This window comes from Scyliorhinus torazame, chromosome 3 (genome assembly GCF_047496885.1).
Source record: "Scyliorhinus torazame isolate Kashiwa2021f chromosome 3, sScyTor2.1, whole genome shotgun sequence".
Classification (NCBI taxonomy): Eukaryota; Metazoa; Chordata; class Chondrichthyes; order Carcharhiniformes; family Scyliorhinidae; genus Scyliorhinus; species Scyliorhinus torazame.
The window spans coordinates 347482037-347498363 of NC_092709.1; the positions used below are offsets into that span (position 1 = coordinate 347482037).

Sequence of the window (16327 nt, forward strand, 5' to 3'; positions counted from 1 at the left end):
GGTTATTGCTGAGTAAGTGCCGCTTGATAGCACTGTTGATGACTCCTTCCATCACTTTGCTGATGATGGAGAGTTGACTGACAGGGCGGTAATTGGCTGGGTTGGATTTGTCCTGTTTCTTGTGTACAGGGCACACCTGGGCAATGTTCCACCTTGCCGGGTAGGTGCCAGTGATGTAGCTGAACTGGAACAGCTTGGCTGGGGGTGCAGCAAGTTCTGGAGCACAAGTCTTCAGCACTATTGCTGGAATATTGTCAGGGCCCAGAGCCTTTGCAGTGCCCAGTGCCTTCAGCCATTTCCTGATATCACGTGGAGTGAATCGCCTTGGCTGAAGACTGACATCTGTGATGCTGGGGACCCCTGGCATCCAATCGGCATTGTGGCTATAAATTGTTTCAAATGCTTCAGCCTTGATGTGCTGGGCTCCCCATTGGCAGTCATTGAGGATGGGGCTATTTGTGGAGCCCACCCTCCACTGAGCTGCTTATTTGCCCACCACCGTTCACACCCACATCCCATAAATGAATTGAGAACAAATTGACTCTTAGATTTTACTCCAACTTCTGTCTCATTCTCTTTATCATTGGTCCCATCCCCAACCTCAGGCTCACAATAGGGACAACACGTGTCACGTCAGATAGCAGTCCCAGATTTAATATTTTAAAACAGCATTTGACCACGGCAACTGACACATGACAGAGGTACAATTATCACAGATTATCATAGAATTTACAGTGCAGAAGGAGGCCTTTCGGCCCATCGAGTCCGCACCGGCTCTTGGAAAGAGCACCCTACCCAAGGTCAACACCTCCACCCTATCCCCATCACCCAGTAACCCCACCCAGCACTCAGGGCAATGTTTGGACACTAAGGGCAATTTATCACGGCCAATCCGCCTAACCCGCACATCTTTGGACTGTGGGAGGAAACCGGAGCACCCGGAGGAAACCCACGCACACACGGGGAGGATGTGCAGACTCTGCACAGACAGGGAGCCAGGAGCTGTGAAGCAATTGTGCTAACCACTATGCTACCGTGCTGCCCAAAGAAAGACTTGAATTTTCAAGTGCCTTTCACCCCCGCTGGTCGACCCAAAGAAGTTTACAATCAGTGAAGTACTTTTTGAAGTGCTGTTGAGTGTTGCGATGGACAGACTGCAGCAGCCATTTTGCAACGTGACCATGACCAGACAATCTGTTTCAGTGATGCCGGTTGAGGTAAATATAGGCCCAGGAAAACTGGGCCAAACCCCTCCCCTTGTCTTCTTTGAAATAGTGTTATGATATCTTTATCATTCACCTGACTCACACACACACGCACACACACACAGTGAGAGAAAAAAGTGATCTCGTCAGAAAGAGCTGCCTAAGAATGGAAAGACACTGAAAGAGAAAGAAGAGGATAGAAATAGAGTAAGAGAAACACAGAGTGAGAGAGAACTGGAAAAATAGACGTCCTGTGAGATAAAGAAAGGTCAACAGAGAGAGAGAGAATCACAAACACTGGGTGAGGCAGAGAGAGAGAGAGAGAGACACACAAACACTGGGTGAGGCAGAGAGAGAGACACAAACACTGGGTGAGGCAGAGAGAGAGAGACAAACACTGGGTGAGGCAGAGAGAGAGAGACAAACACTGGGTGAGGCAGAGAGAGAGAGAGAGACACAAACACTGGGTGAGGCAGAGAGAGAGACACAAACACTGGGTGAGGCAGAGAGAGAGAGACAAACACTGGGTGAGGCAGAGAGAGAGAGACAAACACTGGGTGAGGCAGAGAGAGAGAGAGAGACACAAACACTGGGTGAGGCAGAGAGAGAGACACAAACACTGGGTGAGGCAGAGAGAGAGAGAGACACACACACACAATCAATATCTGGAGACAGTACGCACACAGTACTTAGACAAGCACAGGGACACAAAGTGATATTGAAGATGTTTTTTGAGAAATAGAGAGGCGCTGTTTGTTAAAACTCCCACACAGCAGGAGAGAATCATGGAATTTACAGTGCTGAAGGAGGCCATTCGGCCCATCCGCACTGGCCTCCGGAAAGAGCCCCCCACCCAAGCCCACACCTCCACCCTATCCCCGTAACCCAGTGACCCCACTTAACCTTTTTGGACACGAAGGGCAATTTATCATGGCCAATCCACCTCACCCGCACATCGTCAGACTGTGGGAGGAAACCGGAGCAGCCGGAGGAAACCCACGCAGACACGGGGAGGACGTGCAGACTCCGCACAGACAGAGACCCAAGCCAGGAATCGAACCTAGAGCTGCGAAGCAACTGTGCTAACCACTGTGCTGTCGCGCTGCCCTATTGTGCATTATTGAGTTAACTGGTCGGTTGTGAATTTACTGAGAGAGTGACTGCCGAGCGTGGAGGGTGAAGGGAGAGTTGAATTTACCCCGCATGCATCAACAATGAGGTCATGATCCCTTTGGGTCCTTGTTTGGAGAGAAGTACAAACACTGATCTGACTCACACCAACCAGCATCACCAGAGCAGAATTGTGAGGGTGGATGCAGGGAGGATGCTTCCCCCTGTGGCAGGGGACAAGAACTACAGGACACCGAATAAGAACAAGACAGCAATAAGGAGATTTTTCTGTCTCTCAGAGATTTGTCAGCTATGGAATTCTCTAGTGGGCGCTGAGTCATTGAACGTGGTGAAGACTCAGTTAGGTAGATTTCTGATAGACTAGAGAGTCATGGGCTATGAGGGACAGACAGGATCAGACTAATTGAACAGTGTAGGAGGGTCAAGTGGCCAAGTGGCCTACTCCTTCTCCAAAGTCCTATGTTGCTATGTCGCGCTGTCAGTCTTGCCAGCAGCGGGCACGCTCGTGCTTACTGGTCATAGTAATCGATGTGAGCGCCAGACTGAAATTCATCGCGAACTAGGATGTTCACCAGCTTCCTGGCCGATTCCTGGCAATCAATGAGCCGTCCGTCCCGATGCATGTCAGTGAAGGTCTGACGCAACTCCGGGTCTGCAGTCTCTGACCGAGCTGTCTTCTGCATCTCAGTGTCCAGGGGCCCTGTCCAGGGAAAGCATGAATTCAACTGGGGTTTAATCATCATGAACACCCTTCACATCAAGAAAGAACTTGTAATTTATAGAGCTTTTAACCATCTGCGGACATCACAAAGCACTGCACACAGATGAAGCAATTTTTGCGCTTTAGTCATTGAGCCTCACAGTCTGAGCTCAAAAATAATCTTCACTGTGTCACCACGAGAGTAATCCTCACTGTGTTACCCTGAGAGTAACCCTCACTGTGTTACCCCGAGAGTAATCCTCACTGTGTTACCCTGAGAGTAACCCTCACTGTGTTACCCTGAGAGTAACCCTCACTGTGTTACCCTGAGAGTAATCCTCACAGTGTTACCCTGAGAGTAATCCTCACTGTGTTACCCTGAGAGTAATCCTCAGTGTTACCCCGAGAGTAATCCTCACTGTGTTACCCTGAGAATAATCCTCACAGTGTTACCCTGAGAGTAATGCTCACTGTGTTACCCTGAGAGTAATCCTCAGTGTTACCCCGAGAGTAATCCTCCCTGTGTTACCCCGAGAGTAATCCTCACTGTGTTACCCTGAGAGTAATCTTCACTGTGTTACCCCGAGAGTAATCCTCACTGTGTTACCCCGAGAGTAATCCTCACTGTGTTACCCTGAGAGTAATCCTCACTGTGTTACCCTGTGAGTAATCCTCACTGTGTTACCCTGAGAGTAATCCTCACTCTGTTACCCCGAGAGTAATCCTCACTCTGTTACCCCGAGAGTAATGCTCACTCTGTTACCCCGAGAGTAATCCTCACTCTGTTACCCCGAGAGTAATCCTCACTGTGTTACCCTGAGAGTAATCCTCACTCTGTTACCCCGAGAGTAATCCTCACTCTGTTACCCCGAGAGTAATCCTCACTCTGTTACCCCAAGAGTAATCCTCACTCTGTTACCCCAAGAGTAATCCTCACTCTGTTACCCCGAGAGTAATCCTCACTGTGTTACCCTGAGAGTAATCCTCACTGTGTTACCCTGAGAGTAATCCTCACTCTGTTACCCCGAGAGTAATCCTCACTCTGTTACCCCGAGAGTAATCCTCACTCTGTTACCCAGAGAGTAATCCTCACTCTGTTCTCCCGAGAGTAATCCTCACTGTGTTACCCTGAGAGTAATCCTCACTGTGTCACCCCAAGAGTAATCCTCACTGTGTCACCCCGAGAGTAATCCTCACTGTGTTACCCCGACAGTAATCCTCACTGTGTTACCCTGAGAGTAATCCTCACTGTGTTCATAGAATCATAGAAGTTTACAGCATGGAAACAGGCCCTTCGGCCCAACCAGTCCATGCCGCCCAGTTTTTTACCATTAAGCTAGTCCCAGTTGCCCGCACTTGGCCCATAACCCTCTATACCCATCTTACCCATGTAACCATCTAAATGCTTTTTGAAAGACACAATTGTACCCGCTTCTACTACTACCTCTGGCAGCCCATTCCAGACACTCACTACCCTCTGAGTGAAGAAATTGCCCCTCTGGGCCCTTCTGAATCTCTCCCCTCTCACCTTAAACCTATGCCCTCTAGTTTTAGACTCCCCTACCTTTGGGAAAAGATGTTGACTATCTACCTTATCTATGCCCCTCATTATTTTATAGACCTCTATAAGATCACCCCTAAGCCTCCTACGCTCCAGGGAAAAAAGTCCCAGTCTATCCAGCCTCTCCTTATAACTCAAACCATCAAGTCCCGGCAACATCCTAGTAAATCTTTTCTGCACTCTTTCTAGTTTAATAATATCCTTTCTATAATAGGGTGACCAGAACTGCACACAGTATTCCAAGTGTGGCCGTACCAATGTCTTGTACAACTTCAACAAGACGTCCCAACTCCTATATTCAATGTTCTGACCAATGAAACCAAGCATGCCGAATGCCTTCTTCACCACCCTGTCCACCTGCGACTCCACCTTCAAGGAGCTATGAACCTGTACTCCTAGATCTCTTTGTTCTATAACTCTCCCCAACGCCATACCATTAACTGAGTAGGTCCTGGCCTGATTCGATCTGCCAAAATGCATCACCTCACATTTATCTAAATTAAACTCCATCTGCCATTCGTCGGCCCACTGGCCTAATTGATCAAGATCCCTTTGCAATCCTAGATAACCTTCTTCACTATCCACTGTGCCACCAATCTTGGTGTCATCTGCAAACTTACTAACCATGCCTCCTAAATTCTCATCCAAATCATTAATATAAATCTCAAATAACAGTGGACCCAGCACCGATCCCTGAGGCACACCACTGGTCACAGGCCTCCAGTTTGAAAAACAACCCTCTACAACCACCCTCTGCCTTCTGTCGTCCAGCCAATTTTGAATCCAATTGGCAACCTCACCCTGGATCCCGTGAGCTTTAACCTTCTGCAACAACCTACCATGCGGTACCTTGTCAAAGGCTTTGCTAAAGTCCATGTAGACAACGTCTACTGCACTACCCTCATCTACCTTCTTGGTCACTCCCTCAAAAAACTCAGAGTAATCTGAGAGTAATTACTGAGAGTAATCCTCACTCTGTTACCCCGAGAGTAATCCTCACTGTGTTACCCCGAGCGTAATCCTCACTGTGTTACCCCGACAGTAATCCTCACTGTGTTACCCCGAGCGTAATCCTCACTGTGTTACCCTGAGAGTAATCCTCACTGTGTTACCCTGAGAGTATTCCTCACTGTGTTACCCCGAGCGTAATCCTCACTGTGTTATCCCGAGAGTAATCCTCACTGTGTTACCCCGAGAGTAATCCTCACTGTGTTACCCCGAGAGTAATCCTCACTGTGTTACCCCGAGAGTAATCCTCCCTGTGTTACCCCGAGAGTAATCCTCACTGTGTTACACTGAGAGTAATCCTCACTGTGTTACCCCGAGAGTAATCCTCACTGTATTACCCCAAGAGTAATCCTCACTGTGTTACCCTGAGAGTAATCCTCACTGTGTTACCCCGAGAGTAATCATCACTGTGTCACCCCAAGAGTAATCATCACTGTGTTACCCCGAGCGTAATCCTCACTGTGTTAGCCTGAGAGTATTCCTCACTGTGTTACCCCGAGCGTAATCCTCACTGTGTTACCCCGAGAGTAATCCTCACTGTGTTACCCTGAGAGTATTCCTCACTGTGTTACCCCGAGAGTAATCCTCACTGTGTTACCCCGAGAGTAATCCTCACTGTGTTACCCCGAGAGTAATCCTCACTGTGTTACCCCGAGAGTAATCCTCCCTGTGTTACCCCGAGAGTAATCCTCACTGTGTTACCCCGAGAGTAATCCTCACTGTGTTACCCTGAGAGTAATCCTCACTGTGTTACCCCAAGAGTAATCCTCACTGTGTCACCACAAGAGTAATCCTCACTGTGTTACCCCGACAGTAATCCTCACTGTGTTACCCCGAGCGTAATCCTCACTGTGTCACCCCAAGAGTAATCATCACTGTGTTACCCCGAGCGTAATCCTCACTGTGTTTCCCCGAGCGTAATCCTCACTGTGTTACCCTGAGAGTAATTCTCACTGTGTCACCCCAAGAGTAAGCATCACTGTGTTACCCCGAGCGTAATCCTCACTGTGTTACCCCGAGAGTAATCCTCACTGTGTTACCCTGAGAGTATTCCTCCCTGTGTTACCCCGAGCGTAATCCTCACTGTGTTACCCCGAGAGTAATCCTCACTGTGTTACCCCGAGAGTAATCCTCACTGTGTTACCCCGAGAGTAATCCTCACTGTGTTACCCCGAGATTAATCCTCCCTGTGTTACCCCGAGAGTAATCCTCACTGTGTTACCCCGAGAGTAATCCTCACTGTGTTACCCCGAGAGTAATCCTCACTGTGTTACCCTGAGAGTAATCCTCACTGTGTTACCCCGACAGTAATCCTCACTGTGTTACCCCGAGATTAATCCTCCCTGTGTTACCCCGAGAGTAATCCTCACTGTGTTACCCCGAGAGTAATCCTCACTGTGTTACCACAAGAGTAATCCTCACTGTGTTACCCCGAGAGTAATCCTCCCTGTGTTACCCGGAGAGTAATCCTCACTGTGTTACCCCGAGAGTAATCCTCACTGTGTTACCCTGAGAGTAATCCTCACTGTGTTACCCCAAGAGTAATCCTCACTGTGTCACCACAAGAGTAATCCTCACTGTGTTACCCCGACAGTAATCCTCACTGTGTTACCCCGAGCGTAATCCTCACTGTGTCACCCCAAGAGTAATCATCACTGTGTTACCCCGAGCGTAATCCTCACTGTGTTTCCCCGAGCGTAATCCTCACTGTGTTACCCTGAGAGTAATTCTCACTGTGTCACCCCAAGAGTAATCATCACTGTGTTACCCCGAGCGTAATCCTCACTGTGTTACCCCGAGAGTAATCCTCACTGTGTTACCCTGAGAGTATTCCTCCCTGTGTTACCCCGAGCGTAATCCTCACTGTGTTACCCCGAGAGTAATCCTCACTGTGTTACCCCGAGAGTAATCCTCACTGTGTTACCCCGAGAGTAATCCTCACTGTGTTACCCCGAGAGTAATCCTCACTGTGTTACCCCGAGAGTAATCCTCACTGTGTTACCCCGAGATTAATCCTCCCTGTGTTACCCCGAGAGTAATCCTCACTGTGTTACCCCGACAGTAATCCTCACTGTGTTACCCCGAGAGTAATCCTCACTGTGTTACCCCGAGAGTAATCCTCACTGTGTTACCCCGAGAGTAATCCTCACTGTGTTACCCTGAGAGTAATCCTCACTGTGTTACCCCGAGAGTAATCCTCACTGTGTTACCCCGAGAGTAATCCTCACTGTGTTACCCCGAGAGTAATCCTCACTGTGTTACCCCGACAGTAATCCTCACTGTGTTACCCCGAGAGTAATCCTCACTGTGTTACCCCGAGAGTAATCCTCACTGTGTTACCACAAGAGTAATCCTCACTGTGTTACCCCGAGAGTAATCCTCCCTGTGTGACTTTGTGAGTAATCCTGTCTCTGTTACCTGGAGAATAGCTTAGAACCCTGACATCCGGCTCCTCTGCTGCCAGGACTCTGAACATCATGGCCCGCGCAGCCTTTGCTGAGCAGTACAGTGACCAGGATTTGAAAGGCTGTCTTGCACACAGCGAGCTGATATTGACCACTGTCCTGTGAAAGTTCTCTCGCTTTGGAAAAGCTTTCAGCAGGGAAGCAGTAAGGCACACCGGGGATGTGAAGTTGAAGGCGAAGTAACTGTTGATCTCTGAGGGCTCGGTAAAGTCCACGACAAACTTCGAGACATCTCCCAGAGAACCTGAGGGGAGAGAGAAAGAAACTAACATTTGTTCTCCGACCTGACTGTTTTAACGCTGTCCGTGTTGGCAGCCCACGCCACTCCGTAAGCCTCAAACTCCAGAAAACCTTGCTGCCATCATCCAAACCCACACCATGCCACACAAATCTTCATCCCCAGCATTTGAAACTGACACTGGCAGCACGGTAGCAAAGTGGATAGCACTGTGGCTTCACAACACCGGGGTCCCAGGTTTGATTCCCTGCTGGGTCACTGTCTGTGCGGAGTCTGCAGGTTCTCCCCTTGTCTGCCGTGCGTTTCCTCCGGGTGCCCCGGTTTCCTCCCACAGTACAAAGATTGCCCTTAGGTGGATTGGCCGCACTAAATTGCCCCCAGTGACCAAAAAAGGTTAGGAGGGGATATTGGGTTCCGGGGATAGGGTGGAAGTGACGGCTTAAGTGGGTCGGTGCAGACTCGATGGGCCGAATGGCCTCCTTCTGCACTGTATGTTCTGTGTTTTAACTGTTGCTGTATTGAGAGTCTGGTTTAGCTCAGTTGGCTAGGCGGCTGGTTCAGAATGCACAACGAAGCCAACTGCGTGGGTTCAATTCCCGTACCGGCTCAGGTTATTTATGAAGGTCCCACCTTCTCAACCTTGCCCCTCGCCTGAGGGTGCGATGATCCTCAGGTTAAATCATCACCAGTCAGGTTAAATCATCAGCTAACCTTAACCCCCCCCTCAAAGTGGAAAGCAGCCTACGGTCATCTGGGATTATGGCGATTCTACCCGACTGTTCAGCGTCTGGAGAAAGATGATTCAATGTTGAGGTTGATACAGCCTAGTCAGCCCTCCCACGCCGCCGTTGTCCTGTGAGTTATTCCCACACCAGTCGGACAGCAATAACACTCATTACCCCATTCTCTTTTCGCCGGATATAAAAACATTGACAAATATTGGGAAATGCTCAAAAGAAAACCTCTTTAAAAAAAAAGATCTTTTATAACATCCCGATGGTTTCCGCCCAGGGTTGCACACAGCTGTGTTGCGGAGATGGGTCTTCAATTCCTGGAGACCCCAGGCCAATCCTGGAGGGCCAGCAACCCCAATCGTCCCTGAGCTCATTGACTGGCGTTGGCTCCCGCTTGAGCAATCTGTCGGTTTTTAAATTCTCACCTTGGTTTCCAAAGCCCTGCGTGGCTTCGGTCCTCCCTGCCTACGTAACGTTCTCCAAGCCCAGAATCCTCCAAGATGTCTACAGTCCTCTAATCCTGGCCTCATTCCTTCAGCAGCCTCAGGCCCAAACTTTGGAATTCTATCCCTCACCTCTCTGCCTCTTCCTCGTTTCCTTTAAGATGCCAAGAAAACATATCGCGGAGCGAACTATTGCTCGCAAGTGCTTGTGCGTCAGCCTTCGGCTTAGCACCAAATCTAGAGTTCCCCAGGTGTCAGGGAACATACGATAAGACAGAAAAGAAAAATGTATGTCAGATACCCAGAACGCAATACTACAGAAAGCTGAGGGGCAGACAGAGATGGTGGAATCAAAAGCAAAATTAGGAAAGCAAAGAGAGAGTCTGAAAAGGCCGGCACGGTGGCGCAGTGGTTAGCACTGCTGCCTCACGGCGCCGAGGACCCGGGATCGATCCCGACCATGGGTCACTGTCCGTGTGGAGTTTGCACATTCTCCCCGTGTCTGCGTGGGTCTCTCCCCCACAACCCAAAGATGTGCAGGGTAGGTGGATTAGCCACGCTAAATTGCCCCTTAATTGGATAGAAAGAATTGGGGAGTCTGCATTTATTTTTTAACAACCTTAAAAAAGAGAGCCTGAAAGAATATTGGCAGGCATAATCAAGGAGAACGCAAAGACGTTTTATCAATACATTAAGAGGATAACGAAGAAAAGAGTCAGGCCCATAAAACACCAAGGTAACATAGGTAACCTATGTGTCAAGGTGGAAGATATTGGTTTGGCTCTTAATGAGTACTTTGCAGCTGTCTTCACAAAAAAGGGGGACGATGCAGACACTGTAGTTAAGGAGGAGTATTGAGTGATAAACATGGGGAGTGTGGGGTCTTTCAGGGCATAAGCATCCTTTAAAGTGAAAAAGTTACCAGGGATGGATTAAATGTCCTCCAGACTATTAAAAGAAGCCAGGGAGGAAATGGTATAATATGGCATAAGCTGCGACCTCCATTTTCCAATCCTCATTGCGTACAGGTGAGGTGCCAGGGGACTGGAGCTCTGCTAACATTTTACCTTTGTTTAAAAAGAGCGAGGGATAGACTGAACAATTGTAAGCCAGTCAGCTTAACCACTGTAGTGGGAAAATTACTGGATTAATGAAGGACAGTCAGCTTGGATTAGTTAAGGAAAGGACATGTCTGACTCACTGGATTGCATTTTTTGAGGAAGTAACAAGGAGGCTTGATGAGGGTAGTGCAGTGGATGTGGTTTTAGGAAAGATTTTGACAAACATGGTAGACTGGTTAAAAAAGTAAAATTCCATTAGATCCAGGCAATGTATCAAGCTGGAAATAAAATTGGCTCAATGGTAGGTAACTAAGAATTATTGTTAACACGTGTTTTTGTGACCAAAAGGTCATTGATGAAGCAGCTGAAGATGGTTGGGTCCAGGACACCATCCTGAGGAGCTCCTGCAGTGATGTCCTGGAGCTGAGATGATTGACCTCCAACCACCACAACCATCTTTCTTTGTGCCGGGTATGACCCCAACCAGCGGAGAGTTTCCCCCTGATCCCCATTGACTCCAGTTTAGCGAGGGCTCCTTGATGCCAAACTCGGTCAAATAGAACATACAGTGCAGAAGGAGGCCATTCAGCCCATCGAGTCTGCACCGATCCACTTGAGCCCTCTCTTCCACCCTATCCCCATAACCCAACAGCCCCTCCTAACCTTCTTGGTCACTAAGGGCAATTTATCATGGCCAATCCACCTAACGTGCACTGTAGCCAGTTAAAATGGCTAACTCCCGATTTAGAATGGCTAACCCCGATTTAAAATGGCGAACGGAAAAGGCAGATGGGAAAATCAGCCAACAGGACTAAAACAAGCAGCTGCAGGTAAAACTGTGTATTCGCCTCTGGGGAGGCCAGACAGGATCGATACCTGCAGCCATCATAACAAAACACCAGCCATCTGAATACTAATGAGCAATCCCCAGGAACAATGTGCAACAATATAGACACACAAAGCCAACCCAGACTTTTCGGCGCCAACAGGAGCCTACACAAAGGGAGGTGAACGATCACCCCAAGACCACCCATCGATCAAGGAATCGCTCCAGCATTGGAGAATATCGAACCAAGTGATTGGGACAAAGTCCAATCACTTGGAACCAGGTACAGGGTCCGCCCCGAAAGGCGGGAAGCCCCTGGGGACTATAAGAATAGAGTCCAAGTTCAAATCTGCCCTTCTCCCTTCTGCTACCCCTTCTGCACCCTCCTGCGACCCTTCTGCTAGCCTTCTGCAACAGCCGCTCAAATCGTAAGTCTTACTTCAACGCTCGCTACGAGATAGGCGTAACTAACAGGGCTATAAGGTAAAACGGATAGATTTTTGTTGCGTCAAAGCTGTCGGAAGTTTGTATATCGGAAAGTAGCGAAAGCCATACCCGTATTTACAACACTGCCTTAGCCCCCTGTTCCAAATTTTAAAGAAGAGGCATTCGGATAGGCAAGATGGCAATGCAGCGCCTCATGAACCCTGAGGAATGTGCGGTCGCAGCGACCAGCAGCAGTAGAGTGGGACAATGTCCCATTTGGGAGGAAGAAATCAGGAAATATCTCAAAGGGAAAGGATGGCCCCTTTGGAATGATTTCTGTGATAACGAGGAATCAGGTCCCGGGAGTATAGGACATACTTGGTGGGAGACCCTGAGCGAGATCCACAAAAAGAGCTTGGGACAAGCTCGCAAGCCGATGGCAATCGTGTCCTGTTTGGCACAATTGCGAGGCACAGAGGAGGTCGTTAAGACGCTCCGCAAAGAGGTTGAGGGCATACATCGGATGAGTAAGGTCGATGTGAGCGAAGTTGAAAGAGAGAATATGGAATTGAGGAGGAAATTGGCAGCAAAGGATGGAGAGGTGGATGACGCCAAACGGGCTCACCAGTCTTGTCTGGCGCATTTAAGCAGCTTCCAGTCTCAATACGAAAAGGCCTATCAGGACACGCAACGTGCAGTCCTGGTACGAGAGGAGACAGAAAAACAGGTAGAGACATTACAGAAACAGTGTAGTGATCTCAAGGCAGCATTAAGAGCACTCCATGCTGCCACCACAGAACAAAGACAAAGCATGTTAGATCACGCAAAGTGCCGGAAGCAGATTGCAGAGCTGCAATCGCTGCTTTCTGTTCAAAAAGGTTTTCAGGAAACCTTTGGGGAAAAGTTAGATCAGGAAGACGGCCCTGATTGGGAAGAGTTAAACGAAACAGCGCAGAGATATGTTCAGGGAACATGTGCGCAGGGAAAGCCACAGAAGAGAAAAGAGCCCCAACCCCCCACAGAGCAAATAGTTCAGGCTCCAATGAACCCAATAACCACCCACTGCACAGCCACACCGGACGATGCGGAATATCTATATTCCACCCCCTTAACAGTGACCCAATTACGGGACGCGTGCGAGAAGATCACACCATTCCTCCCCACCTCAGACCCCCACCATTTCTGTGCCACAGTTAGACATCAGGCGCACATGTACGGCCTGGATGAGCGAGAGCACGTAAAGCTCACAGTTTTAAGTTTAGATCCGTCGGTAGCAGCAGCGCTTCCCGACCCACAGAATGTAGGAGGAGGCACCCTTGCAGAAATGCATACCGCGATCCTGGATGCGATCGGGTATAACCGGGGTTACCCTGTAGATGGCCTCAACAAATGTAGGCAGAGGAAATCTGAGCACCCCACAGCGTTCGCTGGGCGCCTGTGGATCCACTTCGCAGCAGTCTTTGGAGATGTAGACCGCGCCCATTTGTCCCCAGACAACATGGCCAAATAGACCCGCACCCTTATCTCCCATGCCACAGAAACAGGACAGAAAGCTTGTACGAGTTATGATCCCTCAGAGGAGGTCCATAACGAGAAGTGGGTAGTGAAGAGATTGTCCCGCGTTTGGGAACAATCTGTTCAAAGTTAACCCGCCGTTAAGAATAGCGAGGAAAAGCAGGCCGGCGCAGATATGCAGGCAGTAAAAACACACCAGAACCCCGCATGGGTGAATGAGAGAAAGAACAGCCCCCCACCCAAGTCACAGGAGTGTTACAACTGCGGACAGTTGGGACACTTCGCAAAAGAGTGCAATGCCCCTAAAAAGCCAGAGAGAGCCCGGCAGACGGGCACTCTGATTAGGAAAAAGACAGAGCCCATTCATAGCGTTAGCGCCCGATCAGATCAGACGGACTTGACCGGAACGGACTGACGGTGTACGGGCTCCCCCAGTTGGGTCTGCGACACCCTTTGGGATAGGTCAGGATGACCGGTTGTTGCAGCAAAAATTTGGGGACAGCCGATCAAATTTCTCTGGGACACAGGAGGGCCCCGCACCACAATAAATTCCTCCATCATGTTCCAAAAAGACACGTGGCCCACTACAGCCACTATCACCCTCAGCGACTTTACAGGTCACTCACAGCAGGGACACATCACAGCCCCTGTACCCATTCAAATCGGTAACATCACCACCAAGCACCCCGTAGTTTTAGTTGACCTGCCCCACACAGCAGAACACAATCTGGGAATTGATTTCATGAATTCCCACCACCTTTCATTCGATCCAGTCAACCAGTGTGTCTGGAAGATGGCAAAATCCGCAAGAGCCCCCGCAACGCTCAAAATAGGAGAGTATATGAACAAAATTAGCGCCGTAGGCGAATTTTGGTTCAACCCGACCACAATTAGTACGGACAAGCAGGTTAGGGCAGTTCTGCAAAAGAACAGGGCAGCATTCGCGACCCACAAGCACGACTGTGGACGGATGACTGGTTCCGTACAGATCACAGGACCTGACCCTAGACCCCAAAAACAGTACGGATTTCCCCAAGAGGCTGAGGGAAAAATCTCCAAGGTAATAGAAAGCTTATTAGAGGAGGGCGTACTTCGATCAGTAGCCTCCACTAATAATGCCCCGATTTGGCCAGTGAGAAAGCCCGATGGATCATGGCGACTGACCATCGATTACCGGGAACTCAACAAAGTCACCCCCGCAGCAGCCCCCACTGTAGCCACAAGTCCCGAGACCATGCTCAAACAGGGACTCAATTCCCGATACTTTACGGTTTTGGACGTCAGTAATGGATTCTGGTCCATTCCTTTGGCAAAGGCGTGCCAGTACAAATTTGCCTTCACCTTTAAAGCACAGCAGTACACGTGGACATGCCTGCCACAAGGCTTCCACAACTCCCCCTCCATTTTCCACCGACAGCTGGCAAATGGTTGAGCAAAATTCTCTCGCCCCGAATGTCTGGTACAGTATGTAGACGACCTACTACTGCAAACAGACATCAAGGAAGAGCACATTGAGCTTCTGTCCGAACTCCTGGAACTCTTACACTCAATTGGTTGTAAAGTCAACCCCAAGATTTTGGAAGACAAGGTGATATATTTGGGAACAATTATCATGCACGGTAAACGCGGGATCGAGCATAAAAGGATTGACTCGATTGCTAAATTGCCCCTTCCCCAGAACGTTTCAGCCCTCCGGTCGTTTTTAGGACTGGTTGGCTACTGCCGAAACCACATTGACGGTTTCGCCAGCAAGGCAGCAACCCTCTCAGACCTTCTAAAGAAAGGAGCCCCCTAGGAATGGCTTCCGCAGCATACGGATGCTGTGGACTCTTTAAAACAGACACTCATAGCAGCCCCCGCACTACAAGTTCCAGACCCGCTTTCCCCTTACGCCATAGAGGTAGCGACCACAGACCGCACCCTTTCGGCCGTGCTCCTCCAGGAACGGCACGAACAGTTAAAGCCCGTAGCTTACGCCTCCAGACATTTAGATGCTGTGGAGCAGGGATTTTCAGCCTGTGAGAGGCACCTGCTCGCAGTTTTCTGGGCAGTCCAGTACTTTTTGTATATTACCGGACTGAACCCCATCACAATTCTCACCAAACACCCCCCCACCCAACTTTTACTGGACGGACGACTCAAGGACGGTACAGTTAGTCAGATTCGAGCAGCTCGATGGACCCTTCTCTTGCAGGGGTGGGACATCACTGTGAAAAGGACAAAGACACACACCTATTTAGCCGACAATTTACAGTACCCCGGAACCCGCCATGAATATGAGATTATCTCTCCACGCCACAACACAGGCCCCTTTATCGCCAGAAAGATAGGTAATTCAACCCAGAGCCCCCAGCACACGGACACGTGTGAGCCCATAAAGATGGATGGATCTTCCACAGTCTTGGATGGGAAGCGCATAACAGGTTGCGGTATATATGTCGAGGACGCACAGGGACGCGCCCTCGAGGAAATATCGTTGAAACTACCCGGACACTTAGGCGCACAGGCAGCAGAGCTCGCGGCCATCGCATATATAGTGGAACACCCAGATTCCTTCCCCAGCCCAGCAGACATATACTCGGACAGCGTCTATGTCTGCAACAGCCTCACGGAATTCCTGCCCCTGTGGAAAGCAAGAGGATTTGTTTCCGCAGATGGAAAACTCCTCCCCTCAGCCCCATTGCTCCGCCATATTTTAGAAAGAGCACAGAACAGGACTTTTGGGATCATCAAAGTCCGCAGTCACCATCGCTCCTCCCCCCCTGGAAATGTAAAAGCCGACGCACTGGCTAAAGCAGGTTCCAGACATGGATATTGTTGGACTCCCCCCCGAAGGCGCACCAGTGAGTGCAGTTCAGGTCTCACAGACAAAGATCGAGGATCTAGTGGAGGCCCAGAAGCAGGACAGCAATCTCACGGAGATTGTAAAAGGGAACTATCCAGCATCCTATGAGTAATTTAGAAATACACTGACCACCCATGACGGTGTGGTGTTAAAGGACACCCTTTATGTG

General features: G+C 49.5%; 1 protein-coding gene across 1 annotated transcript in view; it reads right to left on the reverse strand.

The window, feature by feature from the left end:
* Window positions 1–633: 633 nt before the first annotated feature.
* LOC140409328 (sepiapterin reductase-like) overlaps window positions 634–16327 on the reverse strand; it is a 41268-nt gene continuing 25574 nt past the window's right edge. The window contains exons 2-3 of the mRNA XM_072497741.1: window positions 8024–8314; window positions 634–3036 (exon numbers count right to left, since the gene is read on the reverse strand). Of these exons, the coding sequence (XP_072353842.1) occupies window positions 2846–3036; window positions 8024–8314 (482 nt within the window). The 3' untranslated portion in view covers window positions 634–2845. The remainder of the gene's footprint in view (window positions 3037–8023; window positions 8315–16327) is intronic.